The sequence below is a fragment of the Alternaria rosae genome (assembly GCF_020736505.1).
Source record: "Alternaria rosae strain MPI-PUGE-AT-0040 chromosome Unknown BKA58scaffold_4, whole genome shotgun sequence".
NCBI classification, from domain to species: Eukaryota; Fungi; Ascomycota; class Dothideomycetes; order Pleosporales; family Pleosporaceae; genus Alternaria; species Alternaria rosae.
The window spans coordinates 1,944,984-1,961,459 of record NW_025763573.1 but is presented as its reverse complement, the minus strand read 5'-3'; the positions used below and the strand labels follow the sequence as shown (position 1 = coordinate 1,961,459).

The window sequence follows — 16,476 nt, the reverse complement described above, 5'->3', positions numbered from 1 at the left end:
ATGCAGGAGGCACCTACTGACGTGCCAGGATAGAGTCTCAGATTACCCAGCTTCCTAGTAGGGTGTTCAGTTTGGCGGTTTTGCAATACTGTTATAGGGCCATATATGTAGATGTAGAAGCAGGTTCTGCCGTTTGAATGACTCCTTATCCCGCGTTACCTTCAGCGTTGGTCCAGTGCTTCGCGATGTTTTCGCTAGGCAGTACGCCATGATTCTGCTTCATCGCATATACCTTCAATGGCCCACCTTTCTCATCGTAGACGAGTATGGCTGCGTGCTCCTTTGTACGCGCGACGTCATCCCTTAGGTCTGCAAGCAAACTCACCATCTTGCGGAGCCTGTCTTGGTTGGCTTCCTCCCATCGGGGGTATTCCTTCTCAGCATGACTGATGCTCACCGAGTGCACCGTACCCTTGTCATGGTTGCCGTTCATAAAGTAGGGCGTACGGCCGAACCAAAGCTGCGGCAGTGCTTCTGTGAGACGTGCGGTCTTCTTGGCTTTGATCTCCGCGAGCTTGGACGGGTTGATGAAGACTCCCTTTTCAACAACTACAGTAGGCTTATCGGCGGGAGTCTTTCGAGGATTGGTTGGAGTTGGTGGCAGACCTGCGATGTTCAGCTGTGCCATAGCAGCGCTCGCGGTGCCAACGGGCTCATCCACAGGCTGTCTGAACTTTGAGTCAAGAGCAACATCCAGGTCGTCATAATATGCATCGACTTCAAATCGGACAACGCAGTCCAAAGGGCCGATATGGTACCGAACGACCCTGTGATGACTGCTAGAGTTCCCCATTTCATGATCAGGCACCGTGAAGGTCTTCTCGAAGTTATGTCCAAAGCCCGCATTCGGTGAACCATGAATCATTTGCTGAGCGTTCCGTTCTTTACGGCTAATGATGAGCGTTTCGCCAACCATGTGTAAGCCCATGCAGAAAGTGTCCAGTTTCCTCCCAGCGGAAAAATCCAGTAGCTTGCGCAGACTGTTGCGGTTGGCGATGATGTGGACTTGGTCTAGCATGACGTTGGGTCCCATCACAGCAAGGGCCGCGAAGACGGGCTCGAAAGGATACTTGGGCACGCGAGATGCGTTCTGATCGACGAAGTGTCTCCCTGAGTCCTGAGCAAGAGTGGTCGGCAGTGGTGGAGGATTCCACCTTGGGGGTGCACCAGGAACATATATGGATCCATCACACTGCCAGTTGTAGCTACACAAAGTCTCGAAGCCACGCGCAGACGATACCTTGGTGGTATCTGGCTCCAGTGCTGATGCTTCTATCGTGCGAACAGGCGAGCCGGTGGTCTCTCGGTACATCCATGATGTTTTCCAAGAAGGCGCCTGCAGTGAAGGCTGTGCCCGGGATTGTCCTGCTTTGGCAGTTTGAGTCTTTATTTCCTTTGATGGAAATTTTTCGCCTTGAGCTGATCTTGGAAGTCTTCCCTTGACTGCTACCGATGGCACCTTCACTGTTGCGACTTCTGCTGACGCGAAAGAAGTCGTTACAGACGGGGATGTTTTCGCTCCATTTCGCCTAGCACGCTCTCTATGTGTGAAGTCAGACTTGAATGGAAATTGAGGCAAGATTGGCCTATTCACAGTTTTGAAGGACGCGCCTTTCGTGCCTTCATCTGTAGAGCATCGTCCTCTTTGACTACTGCAGTCCCCGCCGTTGTAAGCTGGGGAGCGCCGTCAATAACTGCCTCATGGGCCTGTAGCGCATTGGATGCTACTGAACTCTCGGCTTCCACTGTTGCTGTATCCAGGTACTTGTGCTGGCTGCGCTTTTGTTAGCTGTCTGTACACTTGTACAGACTAGTGTCAGCGCAATACTTACCGCTTTCTACCACGTTGGCGTTTCTTTATCGGGGCGACCTCTTGACCTGACTTCTGCTCCCCAGTGGCTATTGGGATTCCACCTTCGTCACGAGTACCTGATCTTGTAGCGAGAGGCTGAGCCACGGATTGCGACATCCTTGGTTGAATTGTTGGCTTGTTAACATAACATTTCATGTGCCAGCGTGACAGAAGTAGCATGCGTCGAGTAGCAACTGCAAGGCAGAACCTGTGTAGCGGGGTAGCTGATGCGCGCGTCAGGCTTTGCTTGTACAGCCTAAGTTTGAGACTGCCAAGTCTGTGCGCCATTAAAGTCAGCTGGATTGGCTGAGTGAAGGTGAAGATGAGTGCGCAGCCTTGGATGCCTATGCATTGGAGAAGTCATCATCGATAACACGCAGGATGAGGCGCGTCTGATATGCCTATCATCCAACCAGTCCACTCTTTGCCCATGGCATGGATGTTACTGGAGGCGATGAAGCTGGGGTCGAACAATGTAGGGGTGGTGTTTGTGGAGGTGCATGTCTCACGTGCGCAGGCGATAATGATTGGCAGGGTCTGGATCGGTTACGCGTCATTCCTCTCGGAGTCGGAAGCACCCTTCAACTTAATTCCTACGATGCACACGACCACCTCCTCCGGGCTTGATGCTTCACTTCTACGCTTCTTACTTCGCCCTACTACTTTTAATGTCTAGTTAACTTCTGCACACGTCTCTTGGCCTGTCGTCGCCGCATGCTTGGCAAACCTCCTTCGCCGCAGCGCTAGGCGCACTCTTTCCAATGTCGACCGTCTTCGCCTCCCTTGTACGCCCGCCCAAGCTGCGACGCGCTTCTGCAGCTACGCAGCCAGCGATCCAGCCTCCGCCCTCTATCGACAGTCATGGCCTTGATGAGCCCGATCTCCGCGACCTCAATGCCTCCCTGCAGGCGCTTACGGATATCTTCCCGGACATGCAGCCCGAGGTTTTCCGAGAAATGCTGTCTACATTTAGCGAAGAGAGCAGGCTGCAAGTCGTCACCGAGACGCTATTGAAGCATGGCGACAAATACGTGCGGGGGCGTTACAGGAAGCCCGCCGAGCAGGAAGAGCAGCGGGAGACGGCGCAGAAGTACAAATACCGCAAGGAAGACGCACCGAGAGACACACGGGGCATACCGCTTGCGCTGGAGGAAAAGTTCCGGTCACGGCGATACAAGGAGGCCGCCAAAGAAGCGCTGTATCAGGAATTCAAAGGCCTGAGCCACTCGACAATCAAGGCTGTGCTGGCTGAATACAACTACAGCTACACGCATGCACGCCCGACGCTATTGGAATTGTCAACTAGAAGCTGGAGGTCCAGCATCACCAACTTTTTAATGCGACGGAAGGCGCCAACGGCCAGTGATCACCCCCTGGTCATATGGACTCCCGCCGACGAACGACTGAACCGTCCGTCTATGCCGCTTCTAGTAAAGACACGAAGCGACGAGCTGAATCAGGAGCTTTACAACGCACTCATTGTACCGGAACATGAGAAACATCGGAACGCGCAGTTGCGACAGGACTACGACTTGGCCATGCAATGGAACGAAGAGGAGGCCGAGCGTGAAGGCGAAATGTATGACTGTGAATGCTGCTTTATACCCAACACGCTTCAGCAAATGTCGACCTGCGATATCGATGGCCACTACATCTGCTTCCGTTGCATACGGCATGCCATCAACGCTGCCCTCTATGACCAGGGCTGGGCGCGCAACATCAACACGGATCTATGTACCTTGAAATGCATAGCGCCTATGACTGGTGGCTCCGAAGAGTGTCGTGGGTGCATACCCTTCTCCTTTGTGAAGCGCGCACTCTTGGAAGAGCAAGATGGAAAGGATAACCTGGCCAAACTCAACGAACGCTTTGCTAGCGATGCGCTCACCAGATCCCAGCTACCACTCGTACAGTGTCCATTCTGCTCGTATGCTGAGTTGGATGACCTCGCGCTTCCAGACACCAACCTCTTCGCCAGCCTACGTTTCAAATCCCGCCCACTAATACTGGCTTCGCTGGCATCTGTGCCCTTATTCGAGCTGCTGTGCTTCCAAGCTACGCGGGCCATACTTTTCGCATTTATTCTTATCTACACCTTCGTAACTATCGCATTTCGCCTGCCCGTCATCGCACCCTTTCGATCCGCCCTCAGGCGTGTCCACCTAAAGCGCCGCGGCCTTCGGTTTCAGTGTCTCTCCCCAAGCTGCGGTCGCGCATCCTGCCTTTCGTGTTCCCTTCCATGGCATGACCCCCACACATGCTTCTCTTCTCAACTCACTTCCCTTCGTCTGACACTCGAACGTGCTACCACAGACGCTGTCAAACGCACCTGTCCTCAATGCAACCTAGGCTTTGTAAAATCCGAGGGCTGCAATAAGCTCGTCTGTCTGTGTGGGTACAGCATGTGCTACATCTGCCGACAGGGTCTTGCAAATGAGGGATATCAACACTTCTGTGGACACTTCCGCGAACGGCCCGGACAGCCCTGCGGCGAGTGTAACAAATGTGATCTGTACCGCGTCGAGGACGAAGAGAGGGTGGTCAAGAGGGCCAAAGACAGGGCTGAGGCAGAGTGGTGGGAAGCGCAGGGCGATGGTGCGAAAGAAGGGCTGCAGAAAGAGGTCGGGAAGAACGAGGGCTCCGCGGCAAAAGGGGTGGCGGTGCTGAAGAGGGGAAATTGGGAAGTCTGGATTGAAGGCGTACTGGATAGTGTGCTTGTTTAATTATTTGCTGTTGGCGTTCGGATTTGGCCACAGATCGTCAGAAAGATTGATACCCAGAATTCATATGGTACAGCGTCTCTTGCGGACGCCATATTAGCCTCAACTCTTTTGCTCAGTACCGGTGATGACAGCCCTTGCATGGAGGTCTTCTGTCATTCCCCAAGGCTTATTTTCATGCTATTTCGGTAGAAATGAGTACTATAAAAGACAAATCTCCTTCGCTTGTCGACCTTTTCAGTACACGAAGCACCTTCTCTTATGCCATCGGTCTCCTCTCCCACCCTGAAAACTTCCGTCCAAAAGGAGATGTCGGTCCTGTCACTAACATCAACCGTTGCTTGCAACCTCATAGCCTCTTCTTTGATCCTGAGAACCCGCACCACTTCTCCCCCAATGCGCAAATTTTGAAGCCAGTCATAGGCGGCGCTGTTGGTGGAGGCGACGTCTCCATAGATCTTTGGGCGAGTGTTCTTGGTGAGCTTGCTCTTGTCGAAATTGTAGATTTGGAGTTGGACTTGATATCCGGGCTGCGACATCTTGTTAGTGTGGGCTCTTGAATGTGGATGAGGTATTTGGTGAGATGCTTTGGCTGGGTGAAAGTTAGGAAGGTAACGGAGACATGGAATCAGGAAAAGAAGGTACGAAAGAAGATTCAGCACGAAGAGCAGGTGCCTGGAAGAGTCATTTGTTGCTGTCGGATACACGTATGAGACAAAAGACAGCACTGGCCGTCTTTCACATAAAACAACACGCGCTCACTAAGACGTGACACTTATAACACGAAGGCTGTTGTGACTACCAAACAAGACAATACGGTAGACACCTCTTATTCAAGTCGTTGCCTAGAAGAGTCACTAAACCTAAAGCCTGTACCGAGATGCCTGAATGGTGACCAACGAGTAATTGACTGGTCTCCAGAATTGAGCTAGATAAATTGGAATGCCACTTTTCTTCAAGGTTTTCACGACACTTACACAAACGTGTGCCGTCAGTAGTGAGGCATTCTTCAAGTGTCACTTCAACCTTCGATATTTGACGTGTATATTCTTTGTGCAGGACACGATGGATTTCTCCCCAACTCTTCCAGCGAAACGCCTGGCATATACGCGAAAAAGAAGACTGCATCACGCTTTCTTCCGAAGTCCAGGGTTCACAGGATTGTAGAGCTTTTGTTACAGCGGAAGTGGTGAAGAAACTTGTGTTGTCCCGTGTAATTCCGCTCTGCAGGGCTTATTTCCGAGATTTTACCCTTACCTGATGCAATTGTTAAACATACAAAGTCTGTAGCTGCTCACGACGTTGGCTACCATCGTACCCCTCATCAGGGACCAACACACCACCTTCCTAACCCCACCTAGCGCCCCGCAAGCAACGGGGAGCGTTATCAGCCGCGATCCTATCTCCACTGACATCATCACGTCTACACATTATCAATCTGCTATCACACGCTGCACTCTTGGCTATTCCTCGGAAGAAAGATCTCGCTATGTCGCCTACGATGCAGGCTAGAGATCCGGGACCTATCGCGCATTCATCGGCTTGTCGGTACAGGGTTCATGATAAGGGATGCTGGTCGGAAGAAACGATGTTTGGCTGGCATTGAGAATGCAGAAGCGATCTTCGATAGATACTCCTTGATAGGCAATACTGTATGCCGGGTGTGAGGTCGGCATGCATGTGAGGGGCGACACGGCAATGCAGATGTTGAGATGGTAGGGTACGGGGTTGGTTACATATGTCGCACCGCATGCTGCATGAAAACTTCTCAAGAGAATATCTACTTTACCTGTATTTGACTCTATATCGGCAAAATGAGTATCCCGGAGAAAGAGATAGCCCACGAGTCGAAATCGGGCGACACTTCTCCGTCGCGACCGCATTCGGACGTCGAGATTGGTACGGTCGAGGACCCATCCAACAACGGCGATGAGGCACTCAAATTTCTCAAGAATGCACACAATGTTGGTGCTTTCACGCCAGAAGATGAGCGAAGACTGGTTCGAAAGATTGACTGGATGATCATGCCACTCATGTGGTGCTGCTACTGCCTGCAGTACCTAGACAAGACACTGGGTATGTCAGCTCTTTGAATTACTACATTGCTACTATGCAACCACGCGTACTGACAGTTCCATGCTAGTGAATTACGCGGCGGTAATGGGTCTCTACGAGGACGCGAACATCAACACGGCACAATTCTCTAACCTCGCCCTCTTCTTCTACGTCTCTTACCTCGCACTCGAGTTTCCCCATGGCTACGGTATGCAGCGTCTTCCTACGGCAAAGTATCTCGGCGCAGCTGTCATTCTCTGGGGTGTCGTCACAGCACTCACATGTGTGTGCAAAAACTACGGCGCTCTAGTAGCTACACGCGTACTATTGGGTTGCTTTGAGTCGGCCGTCGCGCCCAGCTTGATCCTGATAACTTCGATGTGGTACAAGAAGAAAGAACAACCGCTGCGAACCGGTATCTGGTATCTTGGAGTTGGTAAGTCCTGGCTGTACGAAATGCATGTGAGACATACACTGACTTCGTACCCCTACCTCTGCAGGAACAGGAACGATGATAGGAAGTTTAATCAGTTTCGGGTTTCAGCACTACGACAGTGACACGTTCACTAGCTGGCAGATCATGTTCTTGGTTGTGGGCCTAATTACTGTCTCAGTCGGCATAACTGGTATGTTGATCACTATTTCTGGCTCTCGAAACTGTACTGACTTAGTTAGTGGTGTTGCTTCTTCCCGACAACCCGATGTCTTCTCGCCTAACCCCAGCAGAGAAGGTATGGGCCATCGAACGCCTACGCGAGAACCAAACTGGCATCGAGAACACGCATTTCAAGTTTCACCAAGTGGTCGACTGTTTCAAAGACCCGCAGACATGGATGTTGTCGATCATCACCATATCATCCAATGTACCTAATGGTGCAGTATCTTCCTACCAGGCCACGCTCATCAAGTCATTCGGCTTTAGCCCTAAGACCACGGCTTTACTACAACTACCCTCGGGCGCCGTCAGCGTTATATCAATTCTCATCGCGACATACCTCGCCGGCCGTTTCAATCAACGCGCACTGAACGTCGTCTCATTGCTTATACCCGGCGCGCTGGGAGGCTGCCTCATGGCTTTCCTCCCCGGCGAATCCAAAGTGGGAAAACTCATCGGGAACTACCTCACCAACTGCATTGGCTCCAGCTTACCGCTTCTCTACTCCTGGGTGGCCGCGAACATTGCCGGTCACACGAAGAAAGTTACCATGAACGCTATCCTGCTCATGTCATTCTGCCTGGGAAATATTATCGGACCGTTGACCTTCCGACAAGGGGATGGGCCTGACTTCATACCAGCTAAGATTACCATTGTGGTTACTTGCGCCTTCGCGGCGGCAATGGCGCTGGTGTTGAGAGCGTATTACGTGTGGGAGAATAACAAGAGGGATCGAGAGGATGATGGTACACACCTGGAGAACGAAGAATTCCTTGATTTGACGGACCGCGAAAACAGACGATTCAGGTACAGGTTGTAGATCGATGCCAATTTGCATGTCATATTACATCTCGATTCCTCATTGCGTGCTGTAGATGTGTCTGTCTCCCCGAAATTCGACTCAGTTTATTAGAGGGAATTAGGTGACTAGGATACAGTTATAATCACACTTTAGAATGCTACTCGGATCATCAACCATACTGATCATACTAGGTCGTACTTTATAAGATGCGAAGAACTTGTAAGTTGATTAACGCTAATCTACATACTACAGCCCATCCCACCCTACGGGGTACCGGCGCTACCTCGTAGTTCACTAATGATGATATCTGCTGCCTTCTCACCAATTACAAGCGCCGTGTTGTTCGTGTTACCACCTACGTTCTCAGGAGGAATAGACAAATCTGCAATCTTCAACCCCTTGACGCCGTGCACGTTCAAGGAAGCATCGACAACACCATCCTTCTCCTTCGGCGCCATCTTACACGTGCCAAGCGAATGCCACGTTGTATTGACGTTCTCACGTAGCCACTGCTCGATAGCAGCGTCGTCTTCCTTACTGTATACCAGATCCTTGACGTCTTCCAGGGGCCCTTCGACATTCTCTTGTACGGCGACCGCGGAATCGGAAGCGAACTTTGGATGACCGGCAGCAAGCTCGCCACGGTAGAACTTGGTACGTCGCAAGATCTCGCGTTGCTTCTTGTACGCCCAGAGTTGTTTCTTGAGATCAATGTCGTCTTTATCGTTGAAGAAGCCGACGTCAAAGTCTAGTGGGTCATCGTGCTTCGGGCCGGTGATGTGCATGTGTCCGCGCGAGTAGGGGTACGCGGTATAGTTACCTGCTGTGACGTACTGGCCCGCAGGTATGCTTGCTGGGTCGCCCAAGAAGCAGGATACTAGACCACATAGCATTAATGGCCGGTTTGGCGCATCCTTGAAGTCGCGTTTCCACGCTTCCTGGAACTCTGGTCCGAGGGAAGCGACTTCTTCCTCAGTGGGGCGAAGCTTGGAGGATATGTCAATACCGTTCCAGCCTAGCATAGGGTCCTTGTTCTTCATCATCTCGGCAACGTCAGCGCGTCCGCTGAGGATGCCATCGATCGTTTGGTCGGGCGCTAGCGCAGTCTTGTAAGGATAGAGAAGGAGGTGGTGGTCTTGGTAGTCCTTTCCTACACCAGGTAACTCTTCCACGAGAGGTACACCAGCACGTTCGAGGATCTCCTTCGAGCCTAAGCCCGAACGTTCGAGAATGGGCGGTGTACCGCAAGCACCAGATGTGACGACGACCAACTTGCGAGCCTTCACGGCCTTCACAGGATGCATGCTCAAACCGATTTCAGCTTGGAACTCTGGATTTGGTGTATATTCGACACCAGTGGCACGCTTGTTCTCATCAAACAGTACGCGTACCACCTTCGATTCGACGAGAACGTGAAGGTTGGAGTACCGCTCATCCTCGAGCTTCGGGTGGAGGTATGTGTGTGCGGTATCTTGGCGTTTGCCCTCTGGTGAGACGTAGCGTTGCCATCGCGCAATACCGTTGTTATCGTCCAGGTTCTGCAAATCTTCGATCTCGGGGTAGCCGACCTTCTCAGCTGCGCTTATGAAGTCGTCTTCAGCAGCCTTTGCGCGATAACCTCCGTCTGAGACATGGATTGGTCCGCTGTGGCCGTGGTGCTCTTTCGCTCCGGGCCCATGATATGTCTCTAGTTTCTTCAGATGCGGCCACATCTCCTCTGCTGACCAGCCAGGCGTGTTCCAGCTATCGAAGTCTGACCTTTGTGCTCGTGTGTACATCATGAAATTGATTGAACTGCCTCCGCCCAAGGTACCACCACACGGTACGATGGGTTCGCGATCGGCTAGCTGCTTCGACTTGTTTCCTTTGTAGAAGAGAGCGGTCTTGGTGGCAGGCAGTAGGTTCTGCAGGTAAAAAACAGGATTGACGACGCTGGCAACATCTTTGTTGTTTGCGCCCCCTTCGATTACAAGAATAGAGAGGGAAGGGTCATCTTCAGCGAGTCGGCCGGCTATGATACAACCTGCTGTTCCGCCTATGAAAACACGTCAGTAAGGGAACACATGGGAGCGAATACAGACATGAACGTACCTCCAGCTATGATAACGTCTACCTCATCGATCTCTTCTGCAAGCTTGTTGTATATACCCATGATGAAAACCTGTTATGACTTGGGGACTCTGAGAAGATGTTCAGATACCAAATGACAAGACAAATGTCAAGAGTCAGATTTGTGAGTCCAGCAATCCGTTTAAGTAAATGTTCAGTATTCCTTTGCCCCACTGCGAACAAAGTTCGGCCACTTACAGTCCATCGCGCACAATTTATCGGATGCCATAGGTTTTTTAGGAACATGAGTACCGCACTACCCCATCTTCTGCTCTTTTCGGCTTGGCGTCGGTGATACTAGCGGACCCTTTCCGCGCATCTAGATGGCGACCCGAAGGCCTAAGGAAGCGCTACGAGCTGTTAGCTCTCACAAAGATTAAACGATCTCCCATATCGTCCATTCAGGATAGCCTTGCGTTTGCGCTATCGGCCATGGTGGTAGTGAATAGCACATCAGGTGTCCTTTCCCCGCATTCGTTGGCCGTAACCTAACGGCGATCATATGCGCCTGTCCGAGAACCGCGGATAACAATCGTGAAAGGAAGAGCATAGAGAAGTGCGATCTAGAACGTTATGTTGCTCGTTAATTTCAAAGTCTGAGCTGCTGGTTGTGATATTAACATTTCATTCGTACAGCTCGAAAGATATGAAAGGACGATGAAAGAATGTAATGAGGCATCTTCGAATTTCCTGAGGCCTACTTTCGGATACTTGAACCCTACAGCCCACTAACACTGCGCATTCGGAACCCTGGACCGATGTACAGTGACCGCAAGAGCCAATGGCATGTGTAGGCTAAGGCACTAGGACGCGAAGTCCCGGCCTTCTGGGGCGAAACTTCATGAAAGAGGAAAGCTTCCCCCGTCCATATCCACATGTGGCTGCCTTCTTCAGAAACGAGAAGAGACGACAACCGAGTTTTCGCCGTACGATGATGCCAAGCATCGCATCTTAGAAGAGCCGATCGAGACCCATGTCAAGTATGTTCTGAAACTCGACGCGACGCTTACCAGCAATACTATGTTTCTTGGGCCTGGCGTCCGCTGCGATGTAGTGCTCGATGATGTTGACGGTAGCAGCCAACGTGTGGAAGGGCGCAAGGTTGTCGAGCATGAGGTTCGCGCTCTCATCATCTTGAACAGAGTCGTGCCTTAGGGGCGTAAAGTCAGTGATTGTTCTATAAGTATATCGTACATCAGGCTGCCTTACCAGTGAATGACGACCTCCCGCAAATCTGGCGCCTTCAACAAAATCTCAAATACAAAATTTGAGCGCTGGCGAAGAAGGGCGGGGAAGATGGCCGCGATGGAGTCGGTAGTGTCGGCGCGGATCCAGGCCGAATCCCAAACGAAAGTAATATTAACCTTTCGGATATTCTCCATAGGAGAAAAGGCAGCGTCAGTGATCTGACTGAAAGCCTAAACATTGGTGTACAACGTCAGTACATGTCACACATTAATTCGTTCAGGGAAATGACTTGCCTCCTCGAAGAAAGACGTATGGGCGAAGCTACCAGTCGCGTCGATACGTAGAACGGCTACATCGTAGAACCAGTTCTTTGCCTCGTTGTTCAGCTGTCGGGAGGTGAGCAGGAGTTGGACCGGCGGAGGACAGTGAGTGATGCGCATGAAGTTCGGTATATGGCGCCACTTGTTGTGGGGTCGGAATACGGGTGCTGGAGGAGGAGGAGGAGGAGGAGGAGGAGGAGGCTGAGCTGTAACGACTATAGCAGCAGCGTTACCGCCGTCATCGGCCAAATCTTCGTCGTCCTCGCTATCGCCTTCGGCCTCTTCCTCATTGTGTAGCTGGGCACCCTCGGTCTCTTCGCCGTCGTCGCCCTCATCCTCGCTTTTGCCCTCGCCGACACGTCCTTGTCCAGGTTTTTCCTCCGCCGTCTCATCTTCGGACTGGTCGTCGGGGTCAACTTGAGCAGCAGCTTGGGCTGGATGGACGCCAGCGGTTGCTGGCTGGGTATCGTGCGCGCCGGCGACAGCTTCCTCTACCTCCTCATCCTCGTCTTCGCCGTCAATATCGGACTCAGACTCATCTTCAGCTTCATCTTCGTCACTGCCATCTTCCTGCTCTGCTCCTTCGTCCTCATTTCCATCTTCGTCTTCCTCCTCGTTCTCGCTGTCTTCCACGGCATTCTCCTCCTCTTCTTGATCCTCCTCCTCCTCACTGTTATAGTCGCTTACAGCACTCTCTTCGTCGTAGTCATCGTAGTCGTTGCCGTATGCGACTCGCGGGGCGGGACCGTTGGGGTTGTCAATTGCGTCTTGGGCAACGAATTCCTTGACCTCTTTCTTCTCGAACCAGTAGCGGAGCAGCTTCTTAGGCTTGACGCCGCGCGCAGCCACATGCTCGAAAATGGAGTGTCGCACCTCGAGCGGGAGGTCCATGAAGGCGGGTACAGCCTTGTCGTTGGTCATGGCGGCCAGTTGATCGCGCGTGATTTTTGTAGAATGGGCTGCGCAGGGAGGTGTAAGGTAGAGAGGCTTGCGAGCGCGGTTGGCAGCAAACTAGAGAGGGAATACGGGTGAGATCAGGGTTCAAGTAAAGTTGGTGCCGCAGGTGCCTGCAGTGGGCTGCGCGGGGCTTGCAGGCGTTTGTGTAGCCAGAAACGCCCGAACGCGGAGCGGGACCCAAAGTGAAGGAGCGGTCGAGAGGGACGCCTAAGCATCGAGAGGTCCATCATGACCAACAGGGCGCTGCCGTCTGGATGCGTCGTTTCGCAGTCGCTGGTAGCTATGGAGTCGCAGTTGACCCACCGTCGCGCCTTCCCCACGGAGCTTGACGCGCTACGTCAGTCCCTCGCCTCATTGGCTGCAGCCATCTCGCGACTCCCAAACAGTGTCATCTGTTCCATCGCGTGCCACGGTATTTCGACATCACCAACATCTTTGATTCGCAGCGCAAGCCCCTAGCCACCAGGCAACACGAGGTCTATTGCATCTGAGATCCCAGGCGCAGGCATACGTATGCATACTGAACATCGTGCTATGCATTTTGATTGCAGATCATAAATATAGGGTTCAACTCCTTCATTCTTCAGTTAAAAGAAATGCTCCTTTTATGACTCTCATACATGGACACACTCATACACTCGCAGTGCATCAATTCATCTCTTGCGTTATGCTATACACGCAGTCGATGGGTACCCGTACGCTCCTTCCGAGTTGCTGACATCATGCTCATTACGAAGGAGCACTTCCGCGATAGGCTGTAACGGATGCAGCCACGCTCTCGGGTATCACACTTCACTCTAAGGAGTACCTTCCCCTTTCAATACTTGTGAATTCTGGCCCGACTATTGTTGCATCATGCCCATTGCCTAGACTATGTTCGGGTACTTGGTCTATCGAAGCATGTGACGGAGACTACAAGATCATGGCACTGGCCGCTTCTCTCACGAGGAGATTCGAGACTTCCCTAACTACCACGTGTCGGAGTAAGCCTTGCTCTCTTCAGAGCAGAATTGGCATGTTCCTACTCCTTCCACCTACAATAACAGTAAACATTAATGTATCATGGAGCAGCAGCACCTCACTGCTGCTGCCCGCCTACCAGCTACGTGCATGCCCATTCCAGAGTATATAATCCCGTCCTCGGGTCTTCATCCTCCACTCCTCTCTCACATCACAACTCAGCCCAGCAACTCTACCAACAACTCTTCTACCCAGCTCATCCATCCATCATCCATACCTAAGCCCACCCCATCAACGCATCCCACCGGTAGAGCTTGGTTCCTCCAACCACACCCCACGTCATGCGCCTCAACACCAGCGTCATCGCTGGCTTCATCGCCTTCGGTGCTGCTACGCCTGCCGGCTTCGCAGTCAAGCCAACTTCCACTGAAGACCCCGTCGATGCTGTACCAGCCCAACACACTCCCGTCGTGGATGGAAACTGGCACATTGGCTGCGACAAGAACAACTACTGCTCCTACTACCAGGGAGACGATATGGCTGTTAGAAACATCAACTCGGTGTCCCCTCGTACCATTGCTTTGTCGGAAGCCACGTGCAAACAGTGTTCAAGTCAGGATACCTGCCGCGTAAGTTACCCTTTTCTCCCGTGCATTGGTGGAGAAAGTCTTCACTGACCTTTTGGCTGGTAGTATTGTGAAAACGCACTCGGTTTCCGGTGCCGAGACTGCGACCACTACCAATGCGAAGACGTATATCTGAAAGGTAGTACGACATGCTTCGACATCCAACCCGAGCTTGCCGACGCCATTAGAAACCACACAGTCACAGCCACCATCCTCGAGACTACCATCAGCACCTCTGTCGTAACTGTGACCGCCATGCCTACTTCTGAGGCATCGATTTCCGACATCATCACTACCATCACGCTTGCTCGTACAGCCCTACCCCCGAGGCATACTGGACCACCCCCTCGCGATGAGGTAGCCTCCAACGATCGGGACAATCAATCACCCACTCGTCGCACTGCTTTCAAGCAGTCAGAATGCTTCCCTTGCAACGACCAAACTTGCCCAGTACGTTGATTCGGCTTGGGTTTCTTGCCTAGACTCCAGCTTGTTGACTCATTTTTTCCTCAGGAATGTCACGCAGACTGTGCGGAGTGCGACAAGTATCTTTGCAACAACTTGGCTACTCACACGACCGTGTGTATGAGCGTCCGTTCCAAATGGCAGCCTCCGGGCTTCAACGTCTCTGCCTCCGGGCCCAGTGAGACCACAACTACCACCCAGACAGTGGTCATCTCAACCATCGTCCCCACGTCCTCACCAGTCGTCACAGTTACCGTGTCTGCCCCTATCACCAGTACCACTACTGTTGTCGTAGCTCCTCAGAGCTCCCCATGCACTACGACCACTACTTCGATACCTCTAGTAACCACCAGCACTGTGACAGTAGTTACTCAGCGTCCACAGACCAGCACCGTGACAGTTGTTGCTCAGCGTCCACAGACCACCACTGTAACAGTCGTTACTCAACGTCCACAGACCGGCGTCGTAACAGTAGTTGCTCAACAACCTCAAACCAAGACCGTCACTGTGCAGAAGCCGGCTTCTACCGTAATCTATCAGCAACCCGGCACCACATCCATCGTCACCGTACAGAACCCAGCCTCTACCGTCATCTACCAGCAACCAGGCACAACTTCAATCGTCACCTACCACTACCAGGACCCAGCTTCCACCATCGTCCTCCAGCCACCAACTGTTACCGCTTCGCGCTCACCACACGTACTTGAGATTCCCGTCACTGTGATCACGACCGCGACCCACACCGTAGCCAGGTCAGTTCGTGCCAACCAAACTCCTGCGCCCATGTCTCGCCACGATAGCATTATCGCCAAGCCAATTTGTGACGCTTGTGACGACAACCCGGAGTGCGATGTAAGTTGAAGCACCAGTCCATCGTGTGCTCATGGGACTTCTGACTGACTTCCGCTACCAACAGAGGTGCGATTTCGCTTGCGACCAAGGCTGTGAGCGCTTCCTATGCAAAGACCCTCTCAGCGAAGCGGAACTCTGCGTAGCCTACCTAGAGGACGCCGAGGCGTCCAAAGCATACGCCACGTCCATGGCTTCTGGCGATTTCCTTGGCTCCGCCGCTATGCTTCTGGTGCTCGCCGGCGACGAGACCCCTTCTTCCAACACTTCGACCACCCATTTACAGCCAGCGATCTCCAACGGAACCCGGCCAAACTTCTCCTTTGCCGAGGAGGATTGCTACCTGTGCGAGTCCGGTGATGAGTCTTGCGATGTAAGTCACTGCCTTGCCCACCCACCCCCTGCATTGTTGGATCATCTTCATTGGTATAGTTCGTCGACTAACGCCTCCAAGATGTGCGACTGGCAGTTCACCTGCGGCATCAAGAAGAAGTGTTTTCACAACGGCGCGCGCGAGGTTGTCGAGATGTGCTTCGAGAAGGGCGAAAAGTGCCGTCCTTGATCGATTTCCCCGGACATATCTCCACCTCCCGACTCAAGCGAACAATCCTGCGATGCTACGAACCGATGAGGTAGCTGGAGTTTTGAGTTTGGCATGCTTGTCTTCTTCCACGTTTCATTGATCGCATCGCTCAGCTTCACGCTAGTGCGAACTTGCACGGGTTTCTGTGTTCTTCTCCCTGTTATTTTCTTCCCCTTTGTTGCTCCGTGTTGTTAGTTTGTAGCTTCTTCCGAATACATTACATCCTCTTAATTTTGAGATACCTGACTGGTTGTTGATGTATGCTCTTCAATCGCCTCTCCTCACTGCTGGCTTGCTTGCTTGCTTCGCAACATTCCGATGGAGCCCGCGTTGGT

General features: G+C 52.3%; 6 protein-coding genes across 6 annotated transcripts; 3 read left to right on the top strand and 3 right to left on the bottom strand.

Annotated features, from left to right (window-relative positions):
* Positions 1-2: 2 nt before the first annotated feature.
* On the bottom strand, positions 3-2,420 carry BKA58DRAFT_382969 (uncharacterized protein). Its single transcript, XM_046170142.1, has 3 exons — positions 1,833-2,420; positions 1,595-1,774; positions 3-1,541 (listed from the first exon to the last, which is right to left on the bottom strand). The coding sequence occupies exons 1-3, from the start codon at positions 2,138-2,140 to the stop codon at positions 146-148; spliced, it is 1,884 nt and encodes a 627-aa protein (XP_046026462.1). The 5' UTR covers positions 2,141-2,420; the 3' UTR covers positions 3-145.
* Positions 2,389-4,670, top strand: BKA58DRAFT_155814 (uncharacterized protein). The gene has a single exon (XM_046164860.1). The coding sequence runs from the start codon at positions 2,614-2,616 to the stop codon at positions 4,573-4,575; it is 1,962 nt and encodes a 653-aa protein (XP_046026461.1). The 5' UTR covers positions 2,389-2,613; the 3' UTR covers positions 4,576-4,670.
* Positions 4,671-6,386: 1,716 nt separating this feature from the next.
* On the top strand, positions 6,387-8,102 carry BKA58DRAFT_313872 (allantoin permease; the record flags this gene model as incomplete). The annotated part of the gene is made up of 4 exons (XM_046167448.1): positions 6,387-6,648; positions 6,716-7,063; positions 7,128-7,253; positions 7,303-8,102. 4 exons carry the CDS (start codon positions 6,387-6,389, stop codon positions 8,100-8,102), a joined length of 1,536 nt encoding a protein of 511 aa, XP_046026460.1.
* A 190-nt stretch (positions 8,103-8,292) lies between these two features.
* BKA58DRAFT_420193 (alcohol oxidase-like protein) lies at positions 8,293-10,413 on the bottom strand. Its single transcript, XM_046172736.1, has 2 exons — positions 10,176-10,413; positions 8,293-10,119 (listed from the first exon to the last, which is right to left on the bottom strand). Exons 1-2 carry the CDS (start codon positions 10,234-10,236, stop codon positions 8,348-8,350), a joined length of 1,833 nt encoding a protein of 610 aa, XP_046026459.1. The 5' UTR covers positions 10,237-10,413; the 3' UTR covers positions 8,293-8,347.
* A 246-nt stretch (positions 10,414-10,659) lies between these two features.
* BKA58DRAFT_382962 (uncharacterized protein) lies at positions 10,660-12,934 on the bottom strand. The gene is made up of 3 exons (XM_046170141.1): positions 11,675-12,934; positions 11,403-11,611; positions 10,660-11,343 (listed from the first exon to the last, which is right to left on the bottom strand). The coding sequence occupies exons 1-3, from the start codon at positions 12,620-12,622 to the stop codon at positions 11,145-11,147; spliced, it is 1,356 nt and encodes a 451-aa protein (XP_046026458.1). The 5' UTR covers positions 12,623-12,934; the 3' UTR covers positions 10,660-11,144.
* Positions 12,935-13,959: 1,025 nt separating this feature from the next.
* Positions 13,960-16,120, top strand: BKA58DRAFT_456560 (uncharacterized protein; the record flags this gene model as incomplete). The annotated part of the gene is made up of 5 exons (XM_046174600.1): positions 13,960-14,247; positions 14,311-14,694; positions 14,758-15,561; positions 15,626-15,931; positions 16,013-16,120. The coding sequence occupies 5 exons, from the start codon at positions 13,960-13,962 to the stop codon at positions 16,118-16,120; spliced, it is 1,890 nt and encodes a 629-aa protein (XP_046026457.1).
* Between the last annotated feature and the right edge of the window lie 356 nt (positions 16,121-16,476).

Bases quoted from the DNA above. Each gene is read 5' to 3' on its own strand.
- BKA58DRAFT_382969 (XM_046170142.1), bottom strand. From the start codon at position 2,140: ATGGCGCACAGACTTGGCAGTCTCAAACTTAGGCTGTACAAGCAAAGC. The intron at 1,775-1,832 runs GTAAGTATTGCG...ACAAAAGCGCAG, and splicing joins CGCCAACGTGGTAGAAAGCG to CCAGCACAAGTACCTGGATA. The intron at 1,542-1,594 runs GTGAATAGGCCA...CTTCACACATAG, and splicing joins AAGGCGCGTCCTTCAAAACT to AGAGCGTGCTAGGCGAAATG.
- BKA58DRAFT_155814 (XM_046164860.1), top strand. From the start codon at position 2,614: ATGTCGACCGTCTTCGCCTCCCTTGTACGCCCGCCCAAGCTGCGACGC.
- BKA58DRAFT_420193 (XM_046172736.1), bottom strand. From the start codon at position 10,236: ATGGGTATATACAACAAGCTTGCAGAAGAGATCGATGAGGTAGACGTT. The intron at 10,120-10,175 runs GTACGTTCATGT...GTGTTTTCATAG, and splicing joins AGACGTTATCATAGCTGGAG to GCGGAACAGCAGGTTGTATC.
- BKA58DRAFT_382962 (XM_046170141.1), bottom strand. From the start codon at position 12,622: ATGACCAACGACAAGGCTGTACCCGCCTTCATGGACCTCCCGCTCGAG. The intron at 11,612-11,674 runs GCAAGTCATTTC...ACCAATGTTTAG, and splicing joins ATACGTCTTTCTTCGAGGAG to GCTTTCAGTCAGATCACTGA. The intron at 11,344-11,402 runs GTAAGGCAGCCT...TACGCCCCTAAG, and splicing joins CGGGAGGTCGTCATTCACTG to GCACGACTCTGTTCAAGATG.